The sequence below is a fragment of the Poecilia reticulata genome, chromosome 14 (genome assembly GCF_904066995.2).
Source record: "Poecilia reticulata chromosome 14, P_reticulata-male-v2, whole genome shotgun sequence".
Classification (NCBI taxonomy): Eukaryota; Metazoa; Chordata; class Actinopteri; order Cyprinodontiformes; family Poeciliidae; genus Poecilia; species Poecilia reticulata.
In genome coordinates, this window is record NC_088843.1 from 15,795,108 (window position 1) to 15,822,093 (window position 26,986).

Here is a 26,986-nt window from a genome sequence, read left to right on the forward strand (position 1 = left end):
AACTGGGCTTAGCGAGTTCTCTGGGGGAAACCCTGTTATTGCTTTAAATCTTTGTGCAAAAACTGACTATGCGTTTTTGTTTTGTTTTGTTGTGTTTTGTTTTGTTTTGTGTTGTTTTACACTGAGAAAGCTTATGATAAGAATTTAATCTCAGATAATGCCTCATAGATAGTTTATTAAAAACAACTGTCACTATGCGAGTCAGATGCAGGGACAAATTTTTATGTTACAGCATTCTACAGAAAAGCAACTACAAACAATCTGAGCAGAAGAAAATCACAAAAGTAGTAGGCATGAACTGATTATCTGTGTTATGGTATAGGAAAGGTATGAAAGCAGCTGTATGAAGAATAACGTAGCACAGCATTGCTTCGCATCCACCTGTTGCAGCACACTGCAGGTCAACTGGCTATTATTACACTTTTCAATCTCTAACAAAGACAATTAGTTAATATTGTGATACTTCAATGATTGTAATTAAGGTTTTCATGCAATTTAAATTTTACACTGGTCAATCTCTACTGTAATAGTAAATTTCTACATTCAACTGAAATACAGACTGAAGACTGAACATCAATTAAAAAAAAGATTTATGCACTTTAGAAATGTTTGCAAGCCCAACACTAAATCCCTGTTGATCTCTTTTAAAAGCACACAGTCTTAGTAAGAAATCCTTCAGTTTAACAGGAGATAGAAATATATATTTTCCCCTACTTTTTTAAAGTCACCTGGCAATCACGTTTTCTAAAACATGCTATTGCTTTCTAACTTATTGGTTTTGTTTGGTTTTATGGACTTTTTTTAGCTGGATTTCTACAGATACTTAATTTTTTCCTACCTTCGCTATTGAAATAGGAGATAAAAAAGAGTTGCATGCATTCACCCTCCACTGCATCAGTTTAATAGCAGCTCCAGAAGGGATTTGAGGTATATTGGGGTTGTAAACATAAATCTATCTCAGTGAAGCTTTAAGGTCGAATTAAAAGGGTGCAATATCACAATGGCTCCGTCAGACTGTTTCCATGCAAAGTGAGCAGGACTTGTGTAAAAGAAAAAGAATAGGGTTAATGCTGCTACTGTCTTGTGTTTCTGTTGTCACTTAAAACGACATTATAACATAGTTAACTGCAACTGGATTAATACCTCATCATGATAGCGGGGGGGGATGGGACTGCTTTCACACAACAGGGAGCGTCTACAAAAAACGAACATAACAATAAATGTCAACTCATATTAGGGCGCTTTAAACGTACTTTAACACCATATTAGGACGTTTAGGATGTTGTTGTGGCTAGCTGGCTAACCCAGCCTGTATTTCACCTTAAACCACGTCGCCATCTTGCAAGGCAGATTTTCAGCGTACAGCGAGTCGCTTAAATAGTGTGTTAAGTACCGTCGCTGACTGGCTGCATGTAGGCCATATGTACTCACCCCATGTTTGAAGTTTGTAGAAACGGGAAAGAAAGGTAGCCCGTGCAGAAATCTGTTTGAATTGTTGATTGTAAATCCGCGGGTTGTGGGCTGTGAACGACTGAGCAGACTAAAAGGCTGCGCCGCATTTGTCGGTCGACGTCCTAACAGTGACGAACAATCGTTTTCGTTAGATTTTAATTTAGAATACTTAATAAATACCTACATATATACGAAACGGTTGTTTGTATTAGGAGTAACATAAAATGTTGCGCCTCTTTTCAGTTTTTGCTAATATTTTAAAACTACGACCCAATTATTTTTACATATCTGTAAGGACAGTACAGTGTTACTCCTAAATCGTCCCCTCAAACAAGGTAATGAATAAGAGCTTTTAAAATGGTACTTTAAAAAATAATCACCCAGAGATATCAACAGTTAGACTCTTATTTTATGGACGTACATCCGATGTTCTTAAATATCATAATTATATTACAATTTTCTTCTTAAAGTTGTTCAGGCTTTTGTTAAGTAAAATGCGAAAGTAATTCTAATTGTGAATTTAAAAAAATAGCGACAAGTGTAGTATATGGTTACTTTTGCTGACAGACGAGTTTTTTAAACAACCGTAAAATGTATGCATTTTTCATTCTTTTTTTACACTCGGAACCATTGACGGCTAGGAATTATGTACTTACACGGACTGTTTACGGGGACGGTCAAAATAATGTATGTTTACCTGGTCCTCTTCGCTGTTTTATCCTATTTAGTGTGTATAAAATACATTTATAATCGACAATGGCACGCTTTGAGGAGCTCGCTGAAACGTACCTTCAACGTTTCGTCAGAAAGAAAAACAGTTGGCGCTGACGTCAGAGCTCTGGTTGTTACTGCGCACCCGGACGATGAATGCATGTTCTTCGCCCCAACGATCATACGGCTAGTTGAATTAAATGCCAGCGTACACCTGCTGTGCTTGTCTGAAGGTATGAGAAGACAAAACACTGATTCGCATTGATAATAACAGCAAGGCAGTTTAAAGTTAAGGGAAAATTGGCTACGTATTTCATCTAGAATGTTTGGTTTCAGTTTTATCCACCCGTTCGGGTTTAGACTGAAGTAAATCACCTTAGCCAAAAGACACAAAGGTTAAAGATAGACAAAGCATCACCTTTAAGATTGAAGCTATAGAAAAAGTCACCTTCAGGTTGAAAACATATTAACCTCATCTTCAAGGTGAGGTAATAATTAAGTAGGATGTAAAAGCCATAGAAAACTGGTATCCGCTTATGTTCAGTAACTTAATTTTTGAGGCAAGGGGACGGTTTGTTGAATAATGGAAAGCTAATCGGCACTATATTTTAATCAGACCTAATTAAATTGACAATACTATCGTTCAGTAGTATCGTATAGATGTTTTGTAAACTTTATACGGGCGAGTTATACTTTTTTATTTTTGATAAACCAGTGGACTCAACTTTTTCTGCAATTTTTGTTGACAGGGAACTACTATCATCAGGGATCTCAGCGCAGAGAAGAACTTCTCAGAAGCTGTGCTGTGTTGGGGATACCAGCCTCCAGAGTCACCGTCATAAACCATGAGTAAGCACAGGTTTGCAACAACATGCAACTCATAGATAACTGCTTTCACACTGGTAAATCAACGTTGTCTGTTTTGCATTATGAACCTGATTAACTTACTTGAACACTGTTATTTGATGGGGGAAAGCTTATTAAGGATTTTTTTAAAACAAAATTACTAATGGCAAACTTACGTTCTTTGTTTCTAGTCTGATCAGTGTCAAGAGCTGCATTTAGTTATTCCTGACTTCCTATTAGCTTGGGGGCTATTTGTATTAATTGACACATCATAATAATATTAATACTGATTTAATCATTTTCCAGCGATGGATAAAAATGAAATTTATCTTAAGAATAAAATTTAATAAAAATCTGAATTTCTAAACATGTTTTTTTATTCATTTACATTTATATTTCAGTGACACACTTTTTATTTATTTTGATTTTGATTAAAATAAAAACCATGTGTCTGTGTTCATCAAGATAGACTGCTGAGGGGCCAAATTTGCTTTATCTAGACTTCTAAAATCATCCAGAGCGTCACATGTCACCTTGGGCTATTCTTCAGACACCCCTCTGGTACAGATTATTGTACAAGCAAATTCAAATAAATGTTTTAATAATAATAATAATAATACATTTGATATGACAATGCCTTTCAAAACACCCAAGGGCACTTTACAACATTAAAAACACAAGTTAAACAGTAAATAAATGGCTACCAAAAATTTACTAAAAATTTCAGAATATTATTAAAACTAATAAAAAATATAGAAATAGGGGAATCTGCTTAAGTAAGGTAAATGTGCTGATTAAATGTTCTTTTTATATTCTAACCCACTATTATGGTCTCCGTAAGGTGGCGGGGCTTTCTGGGGGATTTCTTACCGGGAGGAAGATTGCTCGGCAGAATTAGAATGCTTTGGGATCCCTAAAAACAAGCTGACGAGAGGCATGCCTTGGTTTCAGTGCTAGATTTCCCAGATACCCAACCTGATTGAAGATATGTATAAATGGATGGATGTTCTTTATTTAGCTCATTGCTTAGCTTCTTACATGTCTGCGTCTTGGAAAGCATCAGATTCTCTCCTTTAAGCCAGCGTCTGTCAAAACACAAAGCGCTGACCACAAATCCACAAATCACATCCTGGCATTCTGCCTGCAAGTGACCTCATTCAGTCTGAGCTGATGTATTATGTAAGGAGGTTGATAAGTCTGCCCTATGGGACACCAGATTCACCAAAAAAAAAAATCCCCCCAAAAATCCCAACACCCATTAATCTATACATTCTTCTACTTCCTGTATGTAACAAAATATATTTTTATTTGTACATTTTTGCTAAATATTGTAAAGCAAGTTTAAAAAGTGAGCTTAAAGCATAACTTTTTTTTTCATGTCAAGTTTGAAACAATAATTCTCTTGTGAAAGAGAATATCTCTCTCTCTCTCTCTCTCTCTGTTTAATGTGGATAAAATCTTCAGCCTGACTTTTAAATGTTTGGAGTTTCTCAGAAGCTCTGAGCTGTCTCCATGTGAGTCCCGGCATGTTGGCTCACCAGGAGAGCTGGATGAACTCTGACACTCACCTGGAACTCCCTGTAATGAGCTGGCAGCATGCCCAGACTGTCTGCCCCAAAGAACAACTGTGTGTGTCTGCGTGCGCGTGTGTGTGTGTGCGTGTGTGTGCTTGCTTCAGCACTCTTGCTCAGACCCCACCATTTTACCATCTTTTTGCTCACAGAATACAGCTGAACTTTGTTCTCCGAACTGTCTGCACTTCTGCTGACCCGGAGGGTGGCCCGTTTCCCCCTTTCCTTGTATTCCCTTGTTTGCCTAAAACACACACCTAAACACACACACCTAATCAGCACTTTGAGGCGCCCGCTCACTCGCCACCAACTGGTCCCCCTTCCTCCTCCCCACGTCCACGTCTGCTGAAGCCAACCGCCAAGGACTGTTAGATACATTGTAGCGACACACTAAGCGCTGCTAATGTAGGTCATTGCGAACTGTTTTTCTCTGCTTGTGTCTGCACACGGCCAGCCACACTTTGGCTTCGCTCCCGATCTCGCTCGCCAGTTCAAGTATGCTCTTGTTTTTCCTTTGCTGTTCATTTTGTTCTGTCCAAAGACGGAGAGAGGACAGGGTAACCTTTAGTCCACATTGATCGTTAGAGTTGAACTGGTAAGTTTGGGGTTGTAGCTTTAACTGTAATGAGGTCATATATTTGGGCTGGTTCTTTATCCACGTAAAGGACAATTTAAAATCTTTTCGGAATCTGTGCAATAACAAGATTGGTCAAGTTTTCTGCAACAGAAAAGCATCCCCACAGCATGATGATGCATGCTGTTGACCTGTTTCAAAGTGGGGGCGACGTGATCAGGCTGAAGCGCACATTTACTTCTCGGTCTCCACAAAGTTTTGTTTGTATGTCAAGAAGTTGCTGTGGTGGCTTCATTTCATCGGCTGTGTACTATGGTTTAAAAACAAAATCTACAAGTTGTGAAAATACCAAATTTTTTTCCTCACTTTTTTTTCCTTAAAAAAATGACAAATGACAGAATATATTGTAATAAACTGGCTTTTATTTCCATATTTCCTTCTCTAAATTGACCTGAAAAAAAAAATAGAAGCTGTAAAACACATTTGTCAAAGAAGATGAGCTTTGGTTCTCTGCAGCTCCTCTAGAGTCACCATGGGCCACTTGGGTTCATCTCTGATTAATGTTATCTTTTGGTTGGTTGTACTAGATTTTATTTAGTAGTTACTATAGTAAATATGGGTTGAAATGTTTTTGTTTGTTAAAATAAAAAGGAAAGTGTGAATAATTTCCTTCTACTTTATACCTAACTACCACTTTGCACTGGTAAAATACATTGACGTGTGCTGTTGTTGCACGGCAAAATGTAAAAATAACAAGATTAAGCTGGTGTGAATACTTTTTAAAGTCTCTGTAGATCAAACGGGTGACTCCACCTGTATTTGTTATGGAGACACTAACTCAGACAGCTGCTGCAGCACAACAGTGGAAGCCCTAGCTGTCCTCTGTGCTGCGCTGCGTTGTTGATGAGGGAGGAGTAAGTGCGGTTACATGACGACAGATCTTAGTCAGACAAGCTCTCATGCAAATACAGATCATTTCTTCGACGCGACAGGAATAACATTGGAGTTCCGTTTCAGTATAGCAGTTTAATGGCGATGGGACAGCTGTGTTGACAGCATGAGGGTTGGGGGAGGCCAGCGGCGCACCGGGGTCTCTGCGATCAAATTCGATCTGAGCACGCTCTGGTGCCTCCTTGCTTGCCTGTGAGTGACCTCTGCCTGCTCCCTGGACTCGATTGTAGCTGCTCGCTGTGTAAATCCCGCTGCCCCACCGTCGCATTGTCCATCAGACTGAACTTCTATCAATGCCCGTCTCTGACTCTGACTACTGCTATGCTTCAAATTTTCTCTCGCTAGCAAATCAAAAACTGGACGCTGTGGTTTTCAGTAGGATATGTTTATATCTGCAGTGATATAAACATCAAGCATGATGTTTTGCTGCAATAAAAAAAAAAAAAAAAGAAGACGCCTGTCATGAACTGCCAGGTTTAAATATACACTGATCAGTGTTAAAAATAACCAAAGCTGATTTATACTCACCTGGTAGTGGGTGACAACTAAAAACAAAGGAGCTGAACATGTGTAAATTTGTTTAGGGCACAACTGACATGCAAGTTATAATTTTTTCATCTGGCACTCGTCTGAATCCCTCCCTCTTTTTAGTACCGCCCTGAGCAACTGCCCATATGAGCTGGGAAGGACTCTGCAGTCTGGTACTCATTTGTTTCAAATCTTACATAAAGAATAGGGATTTATTTTTGTCAATAGGTGACTTCTCATTGGAGAGGACAAAAGTAACATGTGGGGTTTTCTGGTTCTGGTCTGCTCTGCATCCCCAGAACCAAAAACAAACATGGAGATGCGGCATTCAGCTTCTGTGCACCACAAATCTGCAAAACTGTAAAACAGCTGAAAACTGAGTTCCTTTAAATCAAGGCTATAAAAACCCACCTGTTTAGCATTTCTTTTGAACCATAATAAATGGCACATTGACCAACATGCCATTTATGTGTTGATGATTTTGATGATCTCACTGGTCAGAATGTAATATTTGACACTGGTTTCGCAATTGTCGACTGTTCTTTATGACTTTTTATTTTTGTGTTTTTATGATGTAAAGCATTTTGAACTGCCTTGTTGCTGAATTGTGCTGTTGAAATAAGAGTGATTGGTTAGTTAGTTTGATTGATTGATTCGTTGGTTGATTGATTGATAAATAACAGCTGTTAAGCATCACATCCATGCTTCTTCACGCATGAATGGTGACATGTAGAAACTTCCTGTCAAAACTACGGCACTAATCCCATAGCTATTTATTGGACATGTGTGAAGAGTGGTAAAACCTGCAGGCCACGAGTGCCATGTAAATAATGAAACAACATGTGTCAGTTGCCGTAGCAGCCGCAGCCTCCTTGTTACAGTGGCTTATTGTGGCTGTTCTGTCAGCGTGCAGTGGCATCTCGGCTGTTCCCAGCAGGACATATTATCTGACCGCGTGGACAGAAGTCTGGCAGTTTCACAGGCCTGTAGTCCATGTGACCAGACAAAACAAGCCCTCTCTAACACACAAACACACACACACACGCCACCACACATACACACACATAGAATCCTTTTACTGGGCCAGAGTTCAACAACTGCCTACAGATGCCTGCAAGCAATTAGGCATCTGCATGCAAAGCTACAAAGAGGATCTGGCGAGGTTACTTTAGGACAGTTCGTCCTGTTGCCATAGTGAAGCCGACAGCCTGCATCCGGCAGGAGAAAGGTCAGGTGGATCTTGTTCCTATCTATCTATCTATCTATCTATCTATCTATCTATCTATCTATCTATCTATCTATCTATCTATCTATCTATCTATCTATCTATCTATCTATCTATCTATCTATCTATCTATCTATCTATCTATCTATCTATCTATCTATCTGTCTGTCTGTCTGTCTGTCTGTCTGTCTGTCTGTCTGTCTGTCTGTCTGTCTGTCTGTCTGTCTGTCTGTCTGTCTGTCTGTCTGTCTGTCTGTCTGTCTGTCTGTCTGTCTGTCTGTCTGTCTGTCTGTCTGTCTGTCTGTCTGTCTGTCTGTCTGTCTGTCTTATTTAAATGATCAAAACCGTTATTTGCTTTGGCTACATCCTTAATTATTCATTAGCTTAAGTTTGAACTTTTTTTCCTTTCTGTCAAGTCACAAATGCAAACTTGGGTGCATTTTGTTGAGATTTTATATAAAGAACCAACACAAAATTGGCAAAAAAAAATTATGAAGGGGGAGGGGTTCATATATATATATATATATATATATAATTTATTTATTTATTTATTCAAAATTGAAATCTGACAACTGTTTTGTGTATTTTCTTTACCCCTAGAAAATGTTCTAAATTCATGTAATTAAATTTGACTATAAATTCAGATGTTCTCTGAAGGCCATAAAGGTTTATTAAAGAAGGATAAACACAGAGCATCATGGAGATCAAGGAACAACGCAGACAGGTAGAAAGTTGTGAAGAAGTCGAAGAAAGGGTTAGGGGATAAAGCCATACCCTAAGCGTGAACATTTCTCAAAAGATTCAGCGAAAAGTAACACTGCTCGGGTGAGATAATCCGTTCATAGCTATTTGTGGTGCGCTCTGAAAATGTTGCCAATCTCCAATCTTAAATGCATATGAGTGAACTCCAAGCATCAGACAAGACAATCATTGCTCTGAAACCAAAGAGGTAGGGGCGTAAGTGTTTATTTTTCAACAAAAAATATACATTTATGTTCTGCATTAGCCAACGTTTAATTATTTTGTGTTACCATGCAAAGTAAAAAAAAAAAAAGTACCTGTAGCCATTTTATAGCTTATTTGAGGTTTCACAATTCAATTATTTAATTACATTTTTATAAATTTGTATAAACTCTCAGACTTCATTATCAGCTTCAAGGGTTTTATTTGTCAAAACACAACCTCTCATTTCCCAGCTAAGTGCTAGCTTGTGTTGGTCTGCCGCGTAATATCTGAATAAAACCCGTTGAGGTTTGTGGATGTAATGTGACAAGATGTGAGTGGTGTGAAAACTTTTGCGAAGGAGCTTGGTTTGTAGGTTCAGGGTGCTCCTATTTATTTGCTTTCATTTAGTTTCAGGTTGGACAAAAGCAGACATAACCTGATGCCCAGGCCTCATTATTAGTAGGTCACTGGTATCAAATTGTCAGGGCATTGCATTCAGTCCATGATGGACAGTTTTAAACTATCTATGAACCCTCATTGCTCCTCGCTGTGGCATTCATAGCCCCCCTTCCCCCAACGCCTGACCCCCCATGGCCCCGGCAGCCAATAGAAATGTGTTCTAATCCATCACTTCCCTCTGCGACCTCCACTGTCCTGGCTCTTTGTTAGCAACAAAAGACAGGGAGACAACTGCTGACACAAGGCCACCCCTGCAGCTCACCAGCAAGCAAGGCTGCAGCTCACACCAGATATTATATATTTAATTGTTTTTATTCTTTAACAACTTCCCCAAGTAAACATAGAATGTCATTTGTAGCCCAAACGTTTTCATTTTTGTTATGTTTCAAACTCTGGCCTAACATGGCAAATCTTTGGCAATGTACGCAATAACCTCAGCACTAAAACCTTCTCCTTATCTTTTAAAAGTTTACAGCTACACTCTTCCTTGCAGATGTCAGCAACCTTTTGTGGTTTTTATCAGCTGAAAGCAGAGAAGTGAAAACAGCATTCGCTCCATTTTTGATTCAAGCCTCTGGGTTTTTGCTGTGAACCGTGTCAAGACAAATTCATCGCTAAGCAGATTTGAAGCCCCTTTGCTCTTATTTGTGTGTGTGTGGGTGTGTGTGTTGGGGGGTGGGGGGGAGAGGTATGTGTGCGTGTGTTTTTTTTTTCCCTCTTGAGTTTAGGATGTTGGGAAACACAGGAGATCAATACTCAGCGTTGTATCTCAGCAGCAAAAACGGGGAATTTGTGAATGTTTAGTAGGTCAGCAGGGTGGGTTGGCCAACCTTGATGTTTGATTTGTGCTTTGTGTCGCCTCCAGGCTGCAGTTTCAGATGAAGGAGTAGCTACTGGGCTATCGACCCTTAACCTTTGAACTCTTCAGTACTCGGCCATTTTTGCACCTAACAAAAGCTCACTTTCTAAAGCACTGTTAAAGAAAGAAGATCGAGCTTTGGACCGAAATAACTTGCCGTATTTTTGAAGTTGCAAAAATAAAAGACTTCACACTTGAAATGGGACTTCTGTTCTGAGATGCATTTCAGACTGCAGCCTGGTTTTTACAGTGAAAGAATGCGCTTTATTATTAGCCAGTGACATTGGTGGATTATGGGATGTTTATGGCTCATAACAATCTGTTAATGTTAGCTGTAGCTTCACAATAATCACTACATAAATGTCTCTCCAACTGAATGTTGTATGAAATGATTTTGGATTTAATACAACAGAATACAAAAAACTCACCAGACATTCACTCGGTCTTAAGCTAGATGCTAACAGAAGGACACTTCAGGCTAAAAATATAAAAAAATATCAAAATAAAAGTACTTCCTGTTTCCTTCAGTCAGATATTTAACAGTCATTTACTTACTAAACTTTTCCTAGTAATAGTACATAATATTCTAACAACTTTACTATTTAGAATTTAGATTAAAGGTTTTAAATGTGGATTTAGAGAATGGCTTAAAAATGTTATGACAAATTATCTTTCTGAAGCAAAAAAATACATATTTAGTGCAACAAAGGAGTGGATAACAGGTGCTAACTTATTCATTATAATGACACACGAGCAGATTGTTTAATACAGAAATTCTACATTAATAAGTAGATCATAAATGTGGATTTATGTTTCGAAAGGGATGAACATATTACATTTAAACTACTTCAAAAATAATATTAAAACACATTTTTGGATGCATTGATAACTGCAAGCCAATTTTTACATCTTACCACAAATCCTCAATTGGACTAAGGTCTGGACTTTTGACTAGGCCATTTTAACACGTGTGTGTGTGTGTGTATATATATATATATATATATATATATATATATATATATATATATATATCTGGCTGTATGTTTAGTGCCATTGTTCTACTGAAAAGTGAAGCACCTTTTCAGTCTTTTCCAGCATTTTTCACAGTTCCAAATGATGCATTCAGTATAGGCTTTAACACAAGTTAACACAATATCTTTCTTCTTATCTGGCTTCCATAAAAGCCAGATTTGACCCTTTTTTTTTTTTTTTTGCATAACAGGAAGGCGGTGATGTGTTTGATCTTGTTGATAATCAAAGTCTCCTTCTTTCTTTTTTTGGCCCACTACAGAAAACTTCCAGATGATCCCAAAGCCGAATGGAGCATCTCATTAGTCTCCTCTGCAGTACTGAGGCACATTACAGATCACTGCATCAACATGGTAGGTTCACCTCTGAGTAAAGTTCTTATAATTTCCCCTTTGTTATTTAAAGTTTCTTATACATGTGTTTTGGCGCCCCAGTTGCCCAATTCATTATCCCCGTTTGACTGCGGCGTGTGTAATAATCCCTCTTAGCCCTGCCCACTTTGCATTTTTAGCCCTGGAAAAGCAGAGGAAATGGCCTCTGCTGCAGCAGAAAGTCGAAATCTGTTTACACATAGATTCTTATCGGCCACCAGCACAGTTCCGTGCTATTAGCTAATGGGAATGCAGTAAATTTAGAATCATATTCTGCTTTTTCCACACATCTGGTTTATATCAACAAGAGCTTAAATCGGAATTACCCCCAACCAAAAAACACGGGAGCAGGAGAACAAGCTCTTTTTTGTAAGATTGTGGAAGTGCAATCAGGCTCCCTTGACTAAAGTAGACAAACAAACACACCGTCTCCTCCTATCCTGTCGAGCCCAGCTGTTGAAAAATGCAGCCCAAAAGTGGGCAAAAGACTCATGTTAGTCACACAGAAAGAAACATCTGTTCTGAAAATCCAAAAGTGGTAATATTGCTTCTTCAGCCTAATGCATTGTTGTTCTCTTGTTATGCAGTCAAAATGTATGTCTTGCTCATTATTTATGACCTCAACAGTAACGAAAAGCCCAAAATTTGGACTTGCAACAATAGCCATCTCTGAAGAACCCTGAACACACCAAACCCCACAGTGAAACATAATGGTGGCAGCGTCATGCAGTCGCAAGGCTTTCTTCAGCTGGGTCAGGAAAATTGGTCAGAATTGATGGGAATATGGGGTGCTGGGGTGGTGCAGAGGTTAAGCACAACCCACATAAGGAGGCCTTACTCATCGACCCGGCTGTTGCAGGTTTGATTCCCAGCCTGGTGACCTTTGTCGCATGTCTTCTCTCTCTCTCTCTTTACCTACTTTTCTGCTTTAGCACTTTGAAATAAAGGACACTAGAGCCAAAAAACCTTAAAAAATTGATGGGAATATGCACTAAAAGGTCACATGACATTTGGGATTCTAAAGGAGTCATTTCACTGAACTGAGGGCAAAAACATTTTTTAAATCATGTTTTCAAATTTATCTTATTGAACAAACAATGGAAAACATAGTATCCCGACAATACGGAGAGTTTTGAGGGCTTTTAACCATGATTAATAGGAATTTGTCATGATATCAATAAAAACAAATCTTATCACGATCAATAATAAACGATACGATAAATGCCTACCCCTATTAGAACAGTCTAATGTCCAGACCGAGATCCACAGATGCCCTGTCTCCAATCTAACTAAGTTTGGGACAAATTGAGAGGAGAAATGGTCAAAAACTCCAAAAGACTCGCAGGTGTAACTGCAACAACAGACAGTTCTTCCAATGTATTGCATTGTTCATATATGTTTGTTTATAGAAACAATTTAAAACTATCTGAAAACAATTTGAATATTCCTTCTTCTGTCTTACATGATGTCTGTAGATTCATGAGCGTAGGAGAGTTTAGACTTTGTAGAGAAAGTCATGGTACTGTAGACCTGAGCACAGCCGCTCACATCTTCAGTCATGCGCCTTCTGTTCTCCCTTTGACCTAATTTTTTATTTTTTTTTTTGTCTTGTTTCCTCCCGTGGTGTTCAAGTATGCACAGAAAAACACTCTGAAATATCTGGCTGTCAGCTGCCATGCAGCTCCATGGTCAGGCACCAGCATGCTTCCACTAACCCCAACGTCTTTTCTTTTTATTGCTTTGGTTTCTTTAACTGTACTCTTGGACTCCACCAATTTTCTTTATTTTTTTATCCAAACCTTGAGCAATTTTGTTGTTTCAGGTGCTGACCTTTGACGGAAGAGGTGTGAGCGGTCATGCCAATCACGTAGCCATCTATAAAGCTGTCAGGTAAGGACTGGCCCTGAAGGACCTAGCCAGAAGAACGACTCTGGCAACCGCCAACGCTAAAACCCTGAAAGCAGTCCGCTCCGCAGTCATAAAAGTCTTTCCAGGAAAATGCAGGAAATTTGGACTCACAACAACAACAGCCAACCCTCTAAATGCTTCCCCACAAAAACACACATGCATAGAGATCATATTTTTAAGAATTGGTCTGTTACATAGCTGAGAGGTCATCCAAACAGAGTCCTCTGAGGCACTGGGCTTGGCTCCTAGCGAGCGGCCGTAAATCCTGTCCCCCGAAGTGGTGAAGAGGGGAGGGAGAGGAGGGCGGCTTCGGTTTGGAGAGGCCGCCTCCAGCCAGACTGTTGGTTTAAAGAAATGTGTTTGTGAAGAGTATATCACAATCCCTAGAAGGCACTTGGATCTCTTTCTAGCAACCAGCTGCACCTTCACAGTTACGGTTCTCTGTAAGCCTAGTTTGTCGTTCTAAAAAGTGAGCCCTATAAAACGCCATCTCATGATTCCCATGAGGCTAGAGCCCAGAGGGAGTGTGTGTTAGTTTTACGCCGCTCAGGATCTTAGTGTTTTGCTCATTTGTAAAGAGATTACGGAGAATAAATGTGTGAAAAAGTCAGCACAGTTGGAGGCTTTCATGAATACCATCAACATGAATGCAACTCATCCAAGTTCCTGTGATATGAACACTAAACCTTCTTTTTTTCCCTTACAGACATCTTGCTTCTACTGGTGAATTGCCTAAAGGTAAGGTGTTACATAAAGACAACTTGTAGAAGATTGACATGTTTACTGAAGGCTCTGGGAAGTCCAGCAGAGACTGGAATGGCTGATCTTTGCCTATTTAATGAGCGTTTAGCGCCCTCTTCTGTTCAAACACGTTCAACAATCTTCTCTCTGCTCCAGTTTACTTGCAGCCAGTTTGGCTTCAGTAGTTGTGTGCTTTCAGATTCTTCCTCTTCTCGTCATTTTCAGAAGTTTCCATAGAAGCATCATTGCCTTTTAGTTTTACTTTTGTTTTCCTCGAAACATTTCTAAAGAGCCACCGGATGGGAAATTTCCTAGAAGACTAAAATGAAAGCTTTTGTGTTCTACTTAGTACACAAAAACATTAAATATAAATGAGATGATCGAAGAGTGAAGAAATATATGTTATAGAATCCTGCAAAAGTATTCATGTCCCTTTCAATCTTCTACATTTTGTCACATGACAACTACAAACTGCTTGCTTGTTTTTCTATATTTCCTTAATTCTGGGAGATTTGCGATTGGCCGATAACACGTGAAACCGCCACAAAAATCTGAAAATCAGCCACTGTTCCCTTTTGCTCTGCTGTGAGACAAGGCTGACTGATGGCTCACCAGGTCACTTCTGCAGGTCCGCTGTTAACAGTAGTTTCTTCACTGTTTCAAACTTAGCAACTTTTCAGACAAAAAACAACCCCAATCTGCTCCAGTCAAAATCAGAATCAGTAGGTCCCTGACCTGGTAACTTTATGACTGACTCAGGGCAGCATATACCAACTAGCTACCACGCTGCCGTACAGGAAAATCTGTCTATTCCAGGAAGAGACTGACAGTGAAATTCTCCACATTCTGTTAGAGCACAAGCAGGTGAGCCCAGTATCTCTATTCTCTTCCTGTCAGCCGTTCCTTTGGATTTAGTCACTCTATAATCATTAAAATGACCAAAGGTAAATATCCCTCTGTGCTTACTTATTTTTATTTAAGAAAAAGAGTGAAAATTGTTGTTTTCCTTCCACTTAAACACTACTATGTGCTGGTTATCACATAAAGATAAAAAAAAAAAAAAATTTCCCTGAATGTTCGTGGTCATTACGTGGTAAATGGTTCAAAGGACGAGAAAAAAACTCTACAAAGCACCGTCTGCTTCACCCTGACGACCCGTCCTGCTGTTGGCTTAGAGTGAAGCAGCTGACGATTAGACCTGGTGATAACCCTCGCCATCAGGCTGTAAGGGGATCTCAGCTAATCTTGCTGCATGTGAGGGGAAACCGTCTGCGCCACATCAGCAGTCTGAGCTCTTCTATACAACGTATCATTTGAGCGCTGTACAGCACCGGCACACTTCTCCTCTTAAGAACCTGAAAAGCAGGTTGACCTTGTTGTCTGCCTAAATACCATCCACCCTGAGCTTTTAACATTACCAGCTGTCTGAGTCTCCCTTGTGTTTGCTCACAGAGTGTGTTTTGTTCGCCCTGGAGACCGTAGGCCTTTTAAGGAAGTACACCTCCGTCCTGGACCTTCCCTTCAGCTGGTTTCTACCGTCACATCTTCGCTGTGTTGTTGGTCCAAAGGGCTACAAGCAAGCCAAAGTAAGCCTTAGGGTGAACAGGTTTGCCCACAAAACACGTCACATTGTATTTTTAGACACACACCCTTTTAGTGCTTTGTGATATGCATATGCACTAGGAAAGCATATTTTACAGCATGAAATAAGCTGTCAAAAGTATAAATGACACAATATTAGACATAATCAGTAATTTTCTAATGTTCTCGTCATGTCTCGAGTTAAATCTCAACATGTCCCTCACAGGCTGCCATGCTGTGCCATCGCTCTCAGCTTCTGTGGTTTCGGTATCTCTACATCACCTTCTCGAGGTACATGTTCACAAACACATTCCAGCTCGTTCCGCAAGGACCGAAGAATCTGAAGATCTACTGAATGTTACAGCTTGTGACGGCGTGCCTATTGTTAACCTTTCAGCTTCCACATTTCAGTTGTTAAAAACAAAGCGGATGACAGTTTTAATTAATCATGTTGTGTGTTTAAGAGACTCAAAGAATGTTGCCAGGATACTGTATGAAAACACTAAAGATTTCTATTGTTCTGTTTTTCATACGTTTATTAAAAAAAGCAGTTTTCAAAGTTGTGTAGCAGCAGTTATTTTTACAGCATGTCCCCTTCAGGTTTGGACATGTCTTTGATGCTCTTGTGAGCTTGCATGCTTTCTTCCCACTTCTCCCCGCAAAACTTCTCCACGATGACGCTGCGCACAGTTCCTGGATCCAGACAGTGTGGAGCAACGCCTGAGGAAGTAAACAGGAACTGAAAAATAGGAACTGAAAAACAACAACAAAAAAACCCTCCGCTCATGTTTGGTATATTTCAGTAACACCTGGTTTTACCAGACGAGTTTACCGTCAAGTTTCAAGAGAATTTTCAGTTCCCAATATTTACCCCTCCATTATGATCACAAGATTTTTGTTTTCTACATATACTATTGAAGTAAACTCTGGAGGAGTCATTTGGTGTAAACACGGTCTTGTTGTGAAATAAGATAAGCAGGTCATGAGAGTAATGCGACCATCTCATGTCAATACTTGAGGCTGGGTTCTTACCATATCCATCGGGATTGGATCGTGGTGTGTAGAAACTTTGAACTCCACAGGTTTTACAGAAGGTGTGCTTAGCAACATGAGTGTTGAAGGTATAGGTGGTCAGATTGTCTACCCCCTACAGAAAAGAAGACGCCACAAGCATTAAGACCTTTTCTCCTTTTTCAGATTTTAAGTAATCACTAACGTGTTTAAAGTAAGTCAGTTACCTGTAAAAGAGTAAAGCAACTCTTCGGGACGATAAAATGGTGGTTTTGTTTTTTCGTGCAAACGCTACAACTGGAGAAACTGATCAATTAGATTCATATTTTACAGTTCCCTGGAAAGCAGAGTCCTAGGAACTTTTCCAGCCATTATCACTGTACAAATATAATCATTAAAGTGTTTTATTGAAACTTTGTGTGACAGACCAACACAGGGTAAAACACAGCTGAGGAGGATACGTGGGCTTTCTAAACTGGTACAAATACAAACCTTCAAAATGTGACGTGCGTTTCTATTTGCTCCCACCCCTTTGCAACGATACCCTTAAAAAGCATCTGAAGTAGCATTTAGAAGTCATCTAATTAGTAAATTGAGTCAACCTGTGTGTCGTTTAATCTCAATGTAAACATCAAGAAATGTGATTGAGAATACACACTTGCAGTGAAACACATGGAGGTCAGGAGAACTCCAGACTTCAAATCTAACAGCTCCACAGTGGCATCCGCCAGAGTGTTTCACAAGCTCCATTCTAAAAATAAGAGAAATAAACAAAACCGTACATAAATATATGAATTATCTATGTCGCTTTAGCCTTACTTTAGGTACATCAGGTAAACTGTAGTCCATTTCCTCCATCACTTAGTCAAAGTTCAGTAGAAACTTGTGACGTGTTTGTTGCGAAACCTGCTTACCTGGAATATTCCAGTCGTCCTATCCAGGAAATCACAGTGAGCCTGATCAAAGTGCAACACTCATAAGTTTCACAATCATATAGAAGACCTTTCACCAAGATCAGATTTATCACACCTGCTGAATACGTTATTTTATGTGTGAACAGATCATTACAAAAGTAGCCAGCTAGATTGTACGTACAGTATATGGGCTAGACCTAGTTCTTCCTTATGTGTTGTTTTCCTGAAACTCGTTGAGATAGCTGATAATTGCTTCCAGCAAGGGGAAGGGCAAACTACAGCCGACTTGAACAAACACATTCCTTGGAGGTTGAACCAGCTCAGCCTGCGTGATGTTGGCAAGCAGTGATGTGTTAGATCACGAGTTCGGTGTCCTATGACATGGTCCCAGATGGGTGGGCTAAGGGAATGCTGTGACCCAAATACATAATTTATACATGCTCTCAGGTCAGTTATCCAGTCTGTGGCACAAAAATAGACACCAAGTAGGTTACAGATCCCCATTTGAGCTTGCTGTTTTATATTATGTCAAATTAAATGGACTCTGCTTGTTGATTCTATGATTTATATGTCTCCATTTGTTTCTGTGACTCTAGGCAAGCTGCAGACGTGTTTGTTGCTTTGAAAAAGCTTAAAATATTAACCAAATAGTCCAGTCAATGAATGTTTCTATAAAAATCACTAAAGCTACTGGCCAGCAGTCAGTATGTATTTATTCAAATGAGAAGATACTTTAGCTCAAGTTAAACAGATTAAAAAAAACATCCTGATGTAACTAGACTATAACATTAATATTGCCATAAAACGAACTGTGCATCATTAAATCCTACTATTTTCATAATTTGTTTGGTTCCTCTGTCACAAAAATTACCTCGAAACAGATACAATAAAAATGTTTTTTTTCAGCGTTAGTTTTGAGTTGCTACCGTTCACCAAAACATTTTTCAAGGTAAAATTTGAGTATAATATTTTAAAATGGCATACCTTCTCTATTACAACTGCTACAGGCAACATATTTTATATATTAATAGGAATCAGTTGGGTGATACATCTGGGATTTTGCCTGGTCATGTCCATGTGGTTATTACTGTAGTCTGAGAAATGCAGTCATTCGACTTCATGGAAAAAAAACATGATATGTCGTCTTTTACTTCGTCTAATCGAAAACGAGGTCGCTGAAACCCTCATTTCACCGTAAAACCATACATCTATCCAAAAAACCGTCAACAAAGGGCCGCATATGATTCTTAAATAAGTATGTCTTATAACTATCGAAAAATATGCTAGTCATCATGCTTTACTTACTGTAACTCAGCAACCAATCACGAGGCAAACAAACATCACTGTTATCCAATCAAAAGAGAGGAGAAAGTTCTTGTTGTCGTGGCGTTTCTGGCAGATTCTGGAGAATGACCATTCCCTACCACTTAGATATCATTCCGCAGCTGAAGAAAATTTGTTTTTCTTAAAATTTTAGAACATTTTTAAAACATCAAATATAATTAAACGTTAGGCTTTCAAAAAACATCACAGTACATAGTTATATTTTTATAAAAAGGGTTCATTTCAGGGTTTTGAGAACTACTTTTGTATGCGGACTGATATAAATCTCTGACACATTCAGCTCGGTATAAAAGACAGTGTCGCGCTTCAGACTGCAGCATTTCTTCAACAGGAGAAGACGGCGTTGCTAGACGATTACAGAAGTAACTATTACAGTTTCGATAGCTGTAAGTACCATTTAAGTACAATTTATGAAATATAATGTGTACATCGTATTCGTTTTTTACAAGTGAATACAATAATAGTATTTAATATTTGCTGTTTGCTTTCATTCTTTTTCGAAGTGTAAAATTATGTCAGTTGAGGATAGTAACGTATACAGATTTAATTTTGGCCGGAGACTCTTTGGACTATTTAATTAAATTTACCGTTACTTTGTTCTCCGTTGTTTGTTTAGAGAGGTGTTTAGTGCTAGCCAGCAATGGCAGTGACTTGACATTTTGGCTTCGGCCATTAGAGGGGAACTGACGAACAAAGAGTATGAGCTCAAAATGGCGCTCGGGCTGTTAATGGTTGCTAAGGCGCGGTCCTATTTTTGAGAACATTAATGCATACATCCACACATGCATACATATACACACATGCACATATATAATGTAAAAAAAAAATTTCCTTTGGTCTGATATCTTGATGTCATTATTTTTTATTTTATTATTGTAGACTATTCTCACTAATTGTGAGAGTTAAAATGTGATATCTTATTTCTTTCATTTTTTTTATTTCATTTTATTGTAGGCTATTCTCTCACATGTTGTGGCCATTTACTTTAACTTATTTTTTCTATTCCCATTCCCCCTTCTTTTAATTTGTAAAGGTGGTGCAAGATGCAGATCTTTGTGAAAACCCTCACCGGCAAAACCATCACCCTGGAGGTGGAGCCCAGCGACACCATTGAGAATGTCAAGGCCAAGATCCAGGATAAGGAGGGCATCCCCCCTGACCAGCAGAGGCTGATCTTTGCCGGAAAGCAGCTGGAGGATGGCCGCACCCTGTCTGACTACAACATCCAGAAAGAATCCACACTCCACCTGGTCCTCCGTCTCAGGGGTGGCATGCAGATCTTCGTCAAGACCCTCACTGGCAAAACCATCACCCTGGAGGTTGAGCCCAGTGACACCATTGAGAACGTCAAGGCCAAGATCCAGGATAAGGAGGGCATCCCCCCAGACCAGCAGAGGTTGATCTTTGCCGGCAAACAGCTGGAAGATGGCCGCACCCTGTCCGACTACAACATCCAGAAAGAATCCACACTCCACCTGGTCCTCCGTCTCAGGGGTGGCATGCAGATCTTCGTCAAGACCCTCACCGGCAAAACCATCACCCTGGAGGTGGAGCCCAGTGACACCATTGAGAACGTGAAAGCCAAAATCCAGGATAAGGAGGGCATCCCCCCTGACCAGCAGAGGCTGATCTTTGCCGGCAAACAGCTGGAAGATGGCCGCACCCTGTCTGACTACAACATCCAGAAGGAGTCCACTCTCCACTTGGTCCTCCGTCTCAGAGGTGGCATGCAGATTTTTGTCAAGACCCTCACCGGCAAGACAATCACCCTGGAAGTTGAGCCCAGTGACACCATTGAGAACGTGAAAGCCAAAATCCAGGATAAGGAGGGCATCCCCCCTGACCAGCAGAGGCTGATCTTTGCCGGAAAGCAGCTTGAAGATGGCCGCACCCTCTCTGACTACAACATCCAGAAGGAATCCACCCTCCATCTTGTCCTCCGTCTCAGGGGTGGCATGCAGATCTTCGTCAAGACCCTCACTGGCAAGACAATCACCCTGGAGGTGGAGCCCAGCGACACCATTGAGAACGTCAAGGCCAAGATCCAGGATAAGGAGGGCATCCCCCCTGACCAGCAGAGGCTGATCTTTGCCGGCAAGCAGCTGGAAGATGGCCGCACTCTGTCCGACTACAACATCCAGAAGGAGTCCACCCTTCACTTGGTCCTCCGTCTGAGGGGTGGCATGCAGATCTTCGTCAAAACCCTCACCGGCAAAACTATCACCCTGGAGGTGGAGCCCAGTGACACCATTGAGAACGTCAAGGCGAAAATCCAGGATAAGGAGGGCATCCCCCCTGACCAGCAGAGGTTGATCTTTGCCGGAAAGCAGCTGGAAGATGGCCGCACTCTGTCCGACTACAACATCCAGAAGGAGTCCACCCTTCACTTGGTCCTCCGTCTCAGGGGTGGTATGCAGATCTTCGTCAAAACCCTCACCGGCAAAACCATCACCCTGGAGGTGGAGCCCAGTGACACCATTGAGAACGTCAAAGCCAAAATCCAGGATAAGGAGGGCATCCCCCCTGACCAGCAGAGGCTGATCTTTGCTGGCAAACAGCTGGAGGATGGCCGCACCCTGTCTGACTACAATATCCAGAAAGAATCCACCCTCCACCTTGTTCTCCGTCTCAGGGGTGGCCAGTAAATTATTCTAAAAAAAAAAAAAAGAATGATTCCATGTTATCTTAATTTGTTTCCCATGTCAACATTTAATGTATGACATGTAAAATTGCAAAATGTTACAACTTAAGTGACCAAATTGTGTATTCATATCGCCTAATAAAAGGTTAAACTTATTTTTGGTGTGATTCATTTGTCAGAATTAAGGAAACCATTCATTCCATAATATCCAAGTATTTTTTCCCCAGTTCTATAAACATTAGAATATCTGAATTTGCCCTTTGAAAATGTTAAACTCTGACTATAAAATTTTTAAATTAATAAATGGAAACTGCTAGTCTTTTCCTTTAGAATGTTGGCAGATGTGACTGTCAAATTTATCAAAAGACTTAAATGTGTGTGATAAACTATGCAGGGATTAAACTTTTTACTTTGGGTGTAATTTAAAATGAGTACATTTCAATGCTGCTAGAGTTAATGTTAAGGCAACTTTAGCTGCCAAGAATTCAAAAATGAAATGTCAATAGACAACTCGAGCATGATTAAAATATCAATTTTCCACATATTTTACATTTTTTGAAGAGTCAATTGGCCAAAAGGTTAAACGATTAGCTTTTTGAAGGAAAACTGATGCATATTGCTGAAAATTATTTTGTAAATTTTTTGATCACTTGTTCAATAATCTGTCCAACATTCTGAACTGGTTAGGTATTATCTTAGGCATACTAACTACTTTAGTCAGCTGCCAGCCAGGCACACCTCCATTTTGTTAGTCACATCACAAACTTACCCCATGTCACATAATCAATGAGGTGGAATAGACATAGCTTTAGATAATTGATAGATCCATAAGGTACAATACATACCAGAAGTTCTCCAGACTATTGAAATCATGTTACATGAATCTCACTATTGCTCCTTATAGCAAAACTGAAACCTAATTGCGCATCCCCATATAATACAAATTTTGAAAGGAAATTAACCAAAATCTCATTGTAGTGATGTGAAACGTGTTAATGTAGAATCAGCCAGAAAGTTTCAGTTATCCTATCAAGGAAATCACAAAATTCATTGCTAGGTTTCACAATTACACTAAAATCATTTCACATTTGAATATTCTAATATCGCTGGCATTTCTGTTCCTACATTATCTTAACATGCCATCATGCCTTTGTAACTTCCAAAATGTAAATCTTTTTGTACCTTTCAGTTCCCCTTAAGTGGAACATTCCATCATCCCTAACCACAGGGGCACCCAAGGTTAAATGAGGCTTTGAGCTGGATTTCTCCCTTGCATAACTTTATTATATTTATATGGATTGATCTAATGACAGAAAGATATACAATTTGTAATCAACAGGCTTTACATTTAACTAGTGAGCCAACAATCGCTCAATTTATGTAGTGATTCATCAGTTAACTAATTTTTATGTCCAATATTCAATATGCTCATAAAACAGTGATAGTTGGTTTTTGACCGAGCTGTCAATCTTGTTGCAAATTGTAAAATAGTTCTTAAGATATAATACAAGTACCAGTGGTACTTGGACTGGTACTAGGAGCAAATTTGGAACTTTGTCTTGTGATTTTGTTTTAAATTTCTTATAGATCAAAATATCTCCCAATACTTGCCACATACTGAAGTTTTAAAATGCTCAACATACCCAGGACTATATTCTGCCAGGGTGAAGCATACAAAGCAGAGGACTTTAAAAAGGTTATAGCATCATAAAAAAATTAGATGTACAAGTTAGCTAATCTGATGCTGCTGCCAGGACCCGTCCAAGCCTTTTTGGTGCCGTAAGCAGCTTTTTCTGGGGGGCCCCCTTACCAACATGTCAACACCAGATGATTCATAATTCCTAAGATGCTCTATGTATGTAACATGCCTGCTTTTATTAGCATTATTTGTGTTTAGCATATATTATACCAGTACTATTATGACTTGATTTCAACCTTACAGGAGTAACAAATAAAATAATAATAATTTGGATTTTAAAAGGCAGAGTGGTTTTAAGTATGCAATTTTATTTTAACTATTTGAAAATAACATCAACTGATAAACACTAAATTTAGTATCTATTTCCCAACTGTGGCAGCAGACCATCAAAAGGAAGAGATTAATTATTATTATCTATAAAAACAATAAAGTAATTATTGCATTATTCAATGTTATTTTGAATATATATTTTTCTATCATGCTAGTTTGTTGCTCTTGGGGGCCCCATGGTGGCACGGGGCGGGGGGACTCTAAGCAGTCGCTTACTTCGCATATGCCTTGGGCCGGCCCTGGAAGCTGCTGGCATTTGATTTAATATTTCGATTAGTTAATTCAAGAGTTATTATGCTACTCGTTTTTGTTTTAAAGGGATCTGAACTGCATTTCATCATGTCAAGTTAGTTCAGGATGTAATACATTCCAAATCTGAACCGGCCCAATCTGGTAAGTTTTTTTGAAAGGGATCCCCAGTTTTCTCAAAAATATTGTTAGAATCTCTTGTAAAATCAAGGATATATTCTAGGCGGAGAAGTAGGGGCTCACGCTGGTTCGCATTCCTTTAAGAACCACCACTGGTGGGGCTTGTGTTAAACGTTTGGCAACCACACATTTAGAAAGTTGATTTTTATAGCCTGAAATCTTGAAGTGTAACTACATTTTTGAGTGTAGTTCATTCATTTTAATACTGCGGTTTTGCGCACCTTTTTGAATATCATCATATAGGGTCAGGGATATTAATAATATGTATAAAACAGTGCTATGTGATAAAAGTAATTAATTAAAAAACGGTATACAGAAAAAAACTAAAACAAAAAAAAGAGGACTATTTTCGTGAGCGGATGAATATCACTTGATGGGCGCATCGAGGGTATAAATGTGCTCGCCTCCTAGCAACAGCAGTCAGAGAGCGGAATTCGCCGTTTTTGAGCAATCTAGTGGACTAGCTGCAAAAAATTGTAAGTATGGTGTTTTGCGCTTTATATTTTCTGTTACTATACAGTTAACTGTTTTCTTGAATAGTTTCTGTTTCATATAGTTCGGTTTAAATTAGTTTTTAATCCAGTTGGCTTCATTTGTTTTTCCCAGTCAGCTGACGTCTAATAACCGGAACACGTATGGTGGTTAGCAACCAGGAATAACAATTTCAAGCAATTTGGTTGGCAGGTTCTCTTTTATTTTGTCGGCAATTTTAATAACACCGTTAAACAGAACAGCTGTTGGTCTTCAGAAACTACGCGACTTTATTTCGAGCTGTGTCATCCATTCGACTGAAAGCAGGAAGGCAAACAATGGCTTTTTCCAAAATGGCGTTTATTCTTGAATCGCCGCCCTCTTACCAGTCCGTTCGCTCTGTTCACTGAACCCCTCAAACTATTCGACGTTACCGTTTTTAATTGTCGTGTCTCTCGTGAAGAGACATGTAATTGAATTATGACGATAGGTTAATGTAGAGTGAATATCGACGGGATTTTAAAATCTACTTCCCCCACCTGAATAGTTAAAGCAAGATAAACGGGAAGTTGAAACAATACCTCGGGATCCTCACTTTCTCTTCTATTTCAGGTGCAAACATGCAGATCTTTGTCAAGACCCTCACCGGCAAAACCATCACCCTGGAGGTGGAGCCCAGCGACACCATTGAGAACGTCAAAGCCAAGATCCAGGATAAGGAGGGCATCCCCCCTGACCAGCAGAGGCTGATCTTTGCCGGAAAGCAGCTGGAAGATGGCCGCACCCTGTCTGACTACAATATCCAAAAAGAATCCACCCTCCACCTTGTTCTCCGTCTGAGGGGTGGCATGCAGATCTTCGTCAAGACCCTCACCGGCAAGACCATCACCCTGGAGGTGGAGCCCAGTGACACCATTGAGAACGTCAAGGCGAAAATCCAGGATAAGGAGGGCATCCCCCCTGACCAGCAGAGGTTGATCTTTGCCGGAAAGCAGCTGGAAGATGGCCGCACCCTGTCCGACTACAACATCCAGAAGGAGTCCACCCTTCACCTGGTCCTCCGTCTCAGGGGTGGTATGCAGATCTTCGTCAAGACCCTCACCGGCAAAACCATCACCCTGGAGGTGGAGCCCAGCGACACCATTGAGAATGTGAAGGCCAAGATCCAGGATAAGGAGGGCATCCCCCCTGACCAGCAGAGGCTGATCTTTGCCGGCAAGCAGCTGGAAGATGGCCGCACCCTGTCCGACTACAACATCCAGAAGGAGTCCACCCTCCACCTTGTTCTCCGTCTTAGGGGTGGCCAGTAAATGAGTTCAATATTTTATTCACTTAACATGACAAATGCACCTAATAAAGTGAGATCACAATAAATGGATTTTGTTTGCCTTATTTCCTGTAGTTTTGAGTGTATTGCATTAAAGTATTTAGTGAGTAAATTGCCAGATTTAAAATATTCCTTTGCCCTCAGTAGTTTCCATAAATCTGAGCACATTCATGTTAAAACCACTAGATGGCACTGTGTTACCATTGATGACTAATGTGTCCCTTACACTCTAGTCAGGCTATTCGGTTCAGACTTCAATACCAGCCTTTTGGAATGGGGGACTTTAAAGTGATTTGCAAAGTTTTCAAATTTCCAGGTGATGACTCTTATCCAAAACAATCTATATGCCTAAAGTCTTGAATTCTAGTGCCACCTGAGATTTATTACTGCCAGACTTTTAAAATAACGGGGATAAAGTGTGTCTAGAAGCCTTGGTCTTCAATGTGACCTTTGCTTATCTTCCCGCTCCTGAGACAACTGTCAGCCATTAGAGCTGACGAAGCCATTAAATGACAGGTTCATTTTTAGGGCCCTGTCATGCCCTGATCTAAGCGGGTGATTTGACATCAGCAAACCCTACTTTGGCCATTATCCAGAAATGACTGTGGTCAACCTTTCCAGTGTACATCCTGGTACGTCTAGTGAAGGTGGTATTTAAAAAAACAAAACCCCCCAAAAACCTAATGCTTTGATCAATTCTGTTCTCCAGTTGGAAATCTAGTTGTACTAGGTCAAGAAAAAAGACGAATTCAATTAAGACCTTTAAAAGACAAGCAAAACCCTTTGTACATTTTTTTCATAGTTCTGTAAAGGATATATCACACATGCTTGGCTATTCTAGCAGCTATTTGTGGCACAACCTGTTACACAACCAGTGTGCAATTACATATTGATATTTCACTTTCCTTTAAATGAAATATTCTAAAGAAAATTGTGATATTAAAAATGTGTTAATGTAATAAAAGAAAAATCAAAGTGTAATGGGGCAATTCTATTTCACTGAAATTTGAAACAAAGTCCAATATTTATAGCAGATTTGCCCAATACTTAGATCAACTTGCAAGCATAG

The 26,986-nt window shown here is 39.7% G+C and overlaps 4 protein-coding genes across 16 annotated transcripts in view; 2 read left to right on the forward strand and 2 right to left on the reverse strand.

Annotated features, from left to right (window-relative positions):
- The window catches only part of ncor1 (nuclear receptor corepressor 1), a 64,940-nt gene extending 62,678 nt beyond the window's left edge, over positions 1-2,262 (reverse strand). For 5 of the 8 annotated variants that reach the window (XM_008428070.3, XM_017308558.2, XM_017308557.2 and 2 more), the window contains exon 1: positions 1,432-1,582. The gene's annotated coding sequence lies outside the window, so the exon portion shown is untranslated. Of the gene's footprint in view, positions 1-1,143; positions 1,164-1,431; positions 1,583-2,108; positions 2,202-2,241 lie in introns of those variants that run through there. The other 3 variants (XM_081615573.1, XM_017308555.2, XM_017308554.2) reach the window with 3 other exon arrangements.
- Positions 2,084-16,267, forward strand: pigl (phosphatidylinositol glycan anchor biosynthesis, class L). The gene is made up of 7 exons (XM_008428069.3): positions 2,084-2,396; positions 2,913-3,012; positions 11,413-11,503; positions 13,344-13,411; positions 14,136-14,167; positions 15,623-15,756; positions 15,978-16,267. Exons 1-7 carry the CDS (start codon positions 2,099-2,101, stop codon positions 16,104-16,106), a joined length of 852 nt encoding a protein of 283 aa, XP_008426291.2. The 5' UTR covers positions 2,084-2,098; the 3' UTR covers positions 16,107-16,267.
- Positions 16,257-19,091, reverse strand: cenpv (centromere protein V). 5 transcript variants are annotated; one of them, XM_081615579.1, is made up of 6 exons: positions 18,982-19,090; positions 17,677-17,718; positions 17,421-17,513; positions 16,990-17,059; positions 16,784-16,898; positions 16,257-16,471 (listed from the first exon to the last, which is right to left on the reverse strand). In XM_081615579.1, the coding sequence occupies exons 3-6, from the start codon at positions 17,510-17,512 to the stop codon at positions 16,332-16,334; spliced, it is 417 nt and encodes a 138-aa protein (XP_081471705.1). In that variant the 5' UTR covers position 17,513; positions 17,677-17,718; positions 18,982-19,090; the 3' UTR covers positions 16,257-16,331. The 5 variants fall into 5 exon arrangements, with proteins under 5 accessions (XP_081471705.1, XP_081471704.1, XP_081471706.1 ...); XM_081615578.1 differs by lacking the exon at positions 18,982-19,090 and adding an exon at positions 18,765-18,975; XM_081615580.1 differs by lacking the exon at positions 18,982-19,090 and adding an exon at positions 18,661-18,757.
- A 160-nt stretch (positions 19,092-19,251) lies between these two features.
- LOC103476036 (polyubiquitin-C) lies at positions 19,252-25,968 on the forward strand. 2 transcript variants are annotated; one of them, XM_081615583.1, is made up of 3 exons: positions 19,252-19,406; positions 20,054-21,657; positions 25,203-25,968. In XM_081615583.1, the coding sequence occupies exons 2-3, from the start codon at positions 20,064-20,066 to the stop codon at positions 25,898-25,900; spliced, it is 2,292 nt and encodes a 763-aa protein (XP_081471709.1). In that variant the 5' UTR covers positions 19,252-19,406; positions 20,054-20,063; the 3' UTR covers positions 25,901-25,968. The 2 variants fall into 2 exon arrangements, with proteins under 2 accessions (XP_081471709.1, XP_081471708.1); XM_081615582.1 differs by lacking the exons at positions 19,252-19,406; positions 20,054-21,657 and adding an exon at positions 24,467-24,595.
- The last annotated feature ends 1,018 nt before the right edge of the window (positions 25,969-26,986 follow it).

Coding starts and splice junctions, on each gene's coding strand:
- LOC103476036 (XM_081615583.1), top strand. CDS start 20,064: ATGCAGATCTTTGTGAAAACCCTCACCGGCAAAACCATCACCCTGGAG. Junction 21,658..25,202: donor TGTTCTCCGTCTCAGGGGTG/GCCAGTAAATTA, acceptor CTTCTATTTCAG/GTGCAAACATGCAGATCTTT.
- cenpv (XM_008428065.3), bottom strand. CDS start 18,180: ATGGGGATCTGTAACCTACTTGGTGTCTATTTTTGTGCCACAGACTGG. Junction 17,514..17,676: donor GGACGACTGGAATATTCCAG/GTAAGCAGGTTT, acceptor TCTTATTTTTAG/AATGGAGCTTGTGAAACACT. Junction 17,060..17,420: donor CTCCATGTGTTTCACTGCAA/GTGTGTATTCTC, acceptor CAGTTTCTCCAG/TTGTAGCGTTTGCACGAAAA.
- pigl (XM_008428069.3), top strand. CDS start 2,099: ATGTACTTACACGGACTGTTTACGGGGACGGTCAAAATAATGTATGTT. Junction 13,412..14,135: donor GCCATCTATAAAGCTGTCAG/GTAAGGACTGGC, acceptor TTTCCCTTACAG/ACATCTTGCTTCTACTGGTG. Junction 15,757..15,977: donor AGGGCTACAAGCAAGCCAAA/GTAAGCCTTAGG, acceptor TGTCCCTCACAG/GCTGCCATGCTGTGCCATCG.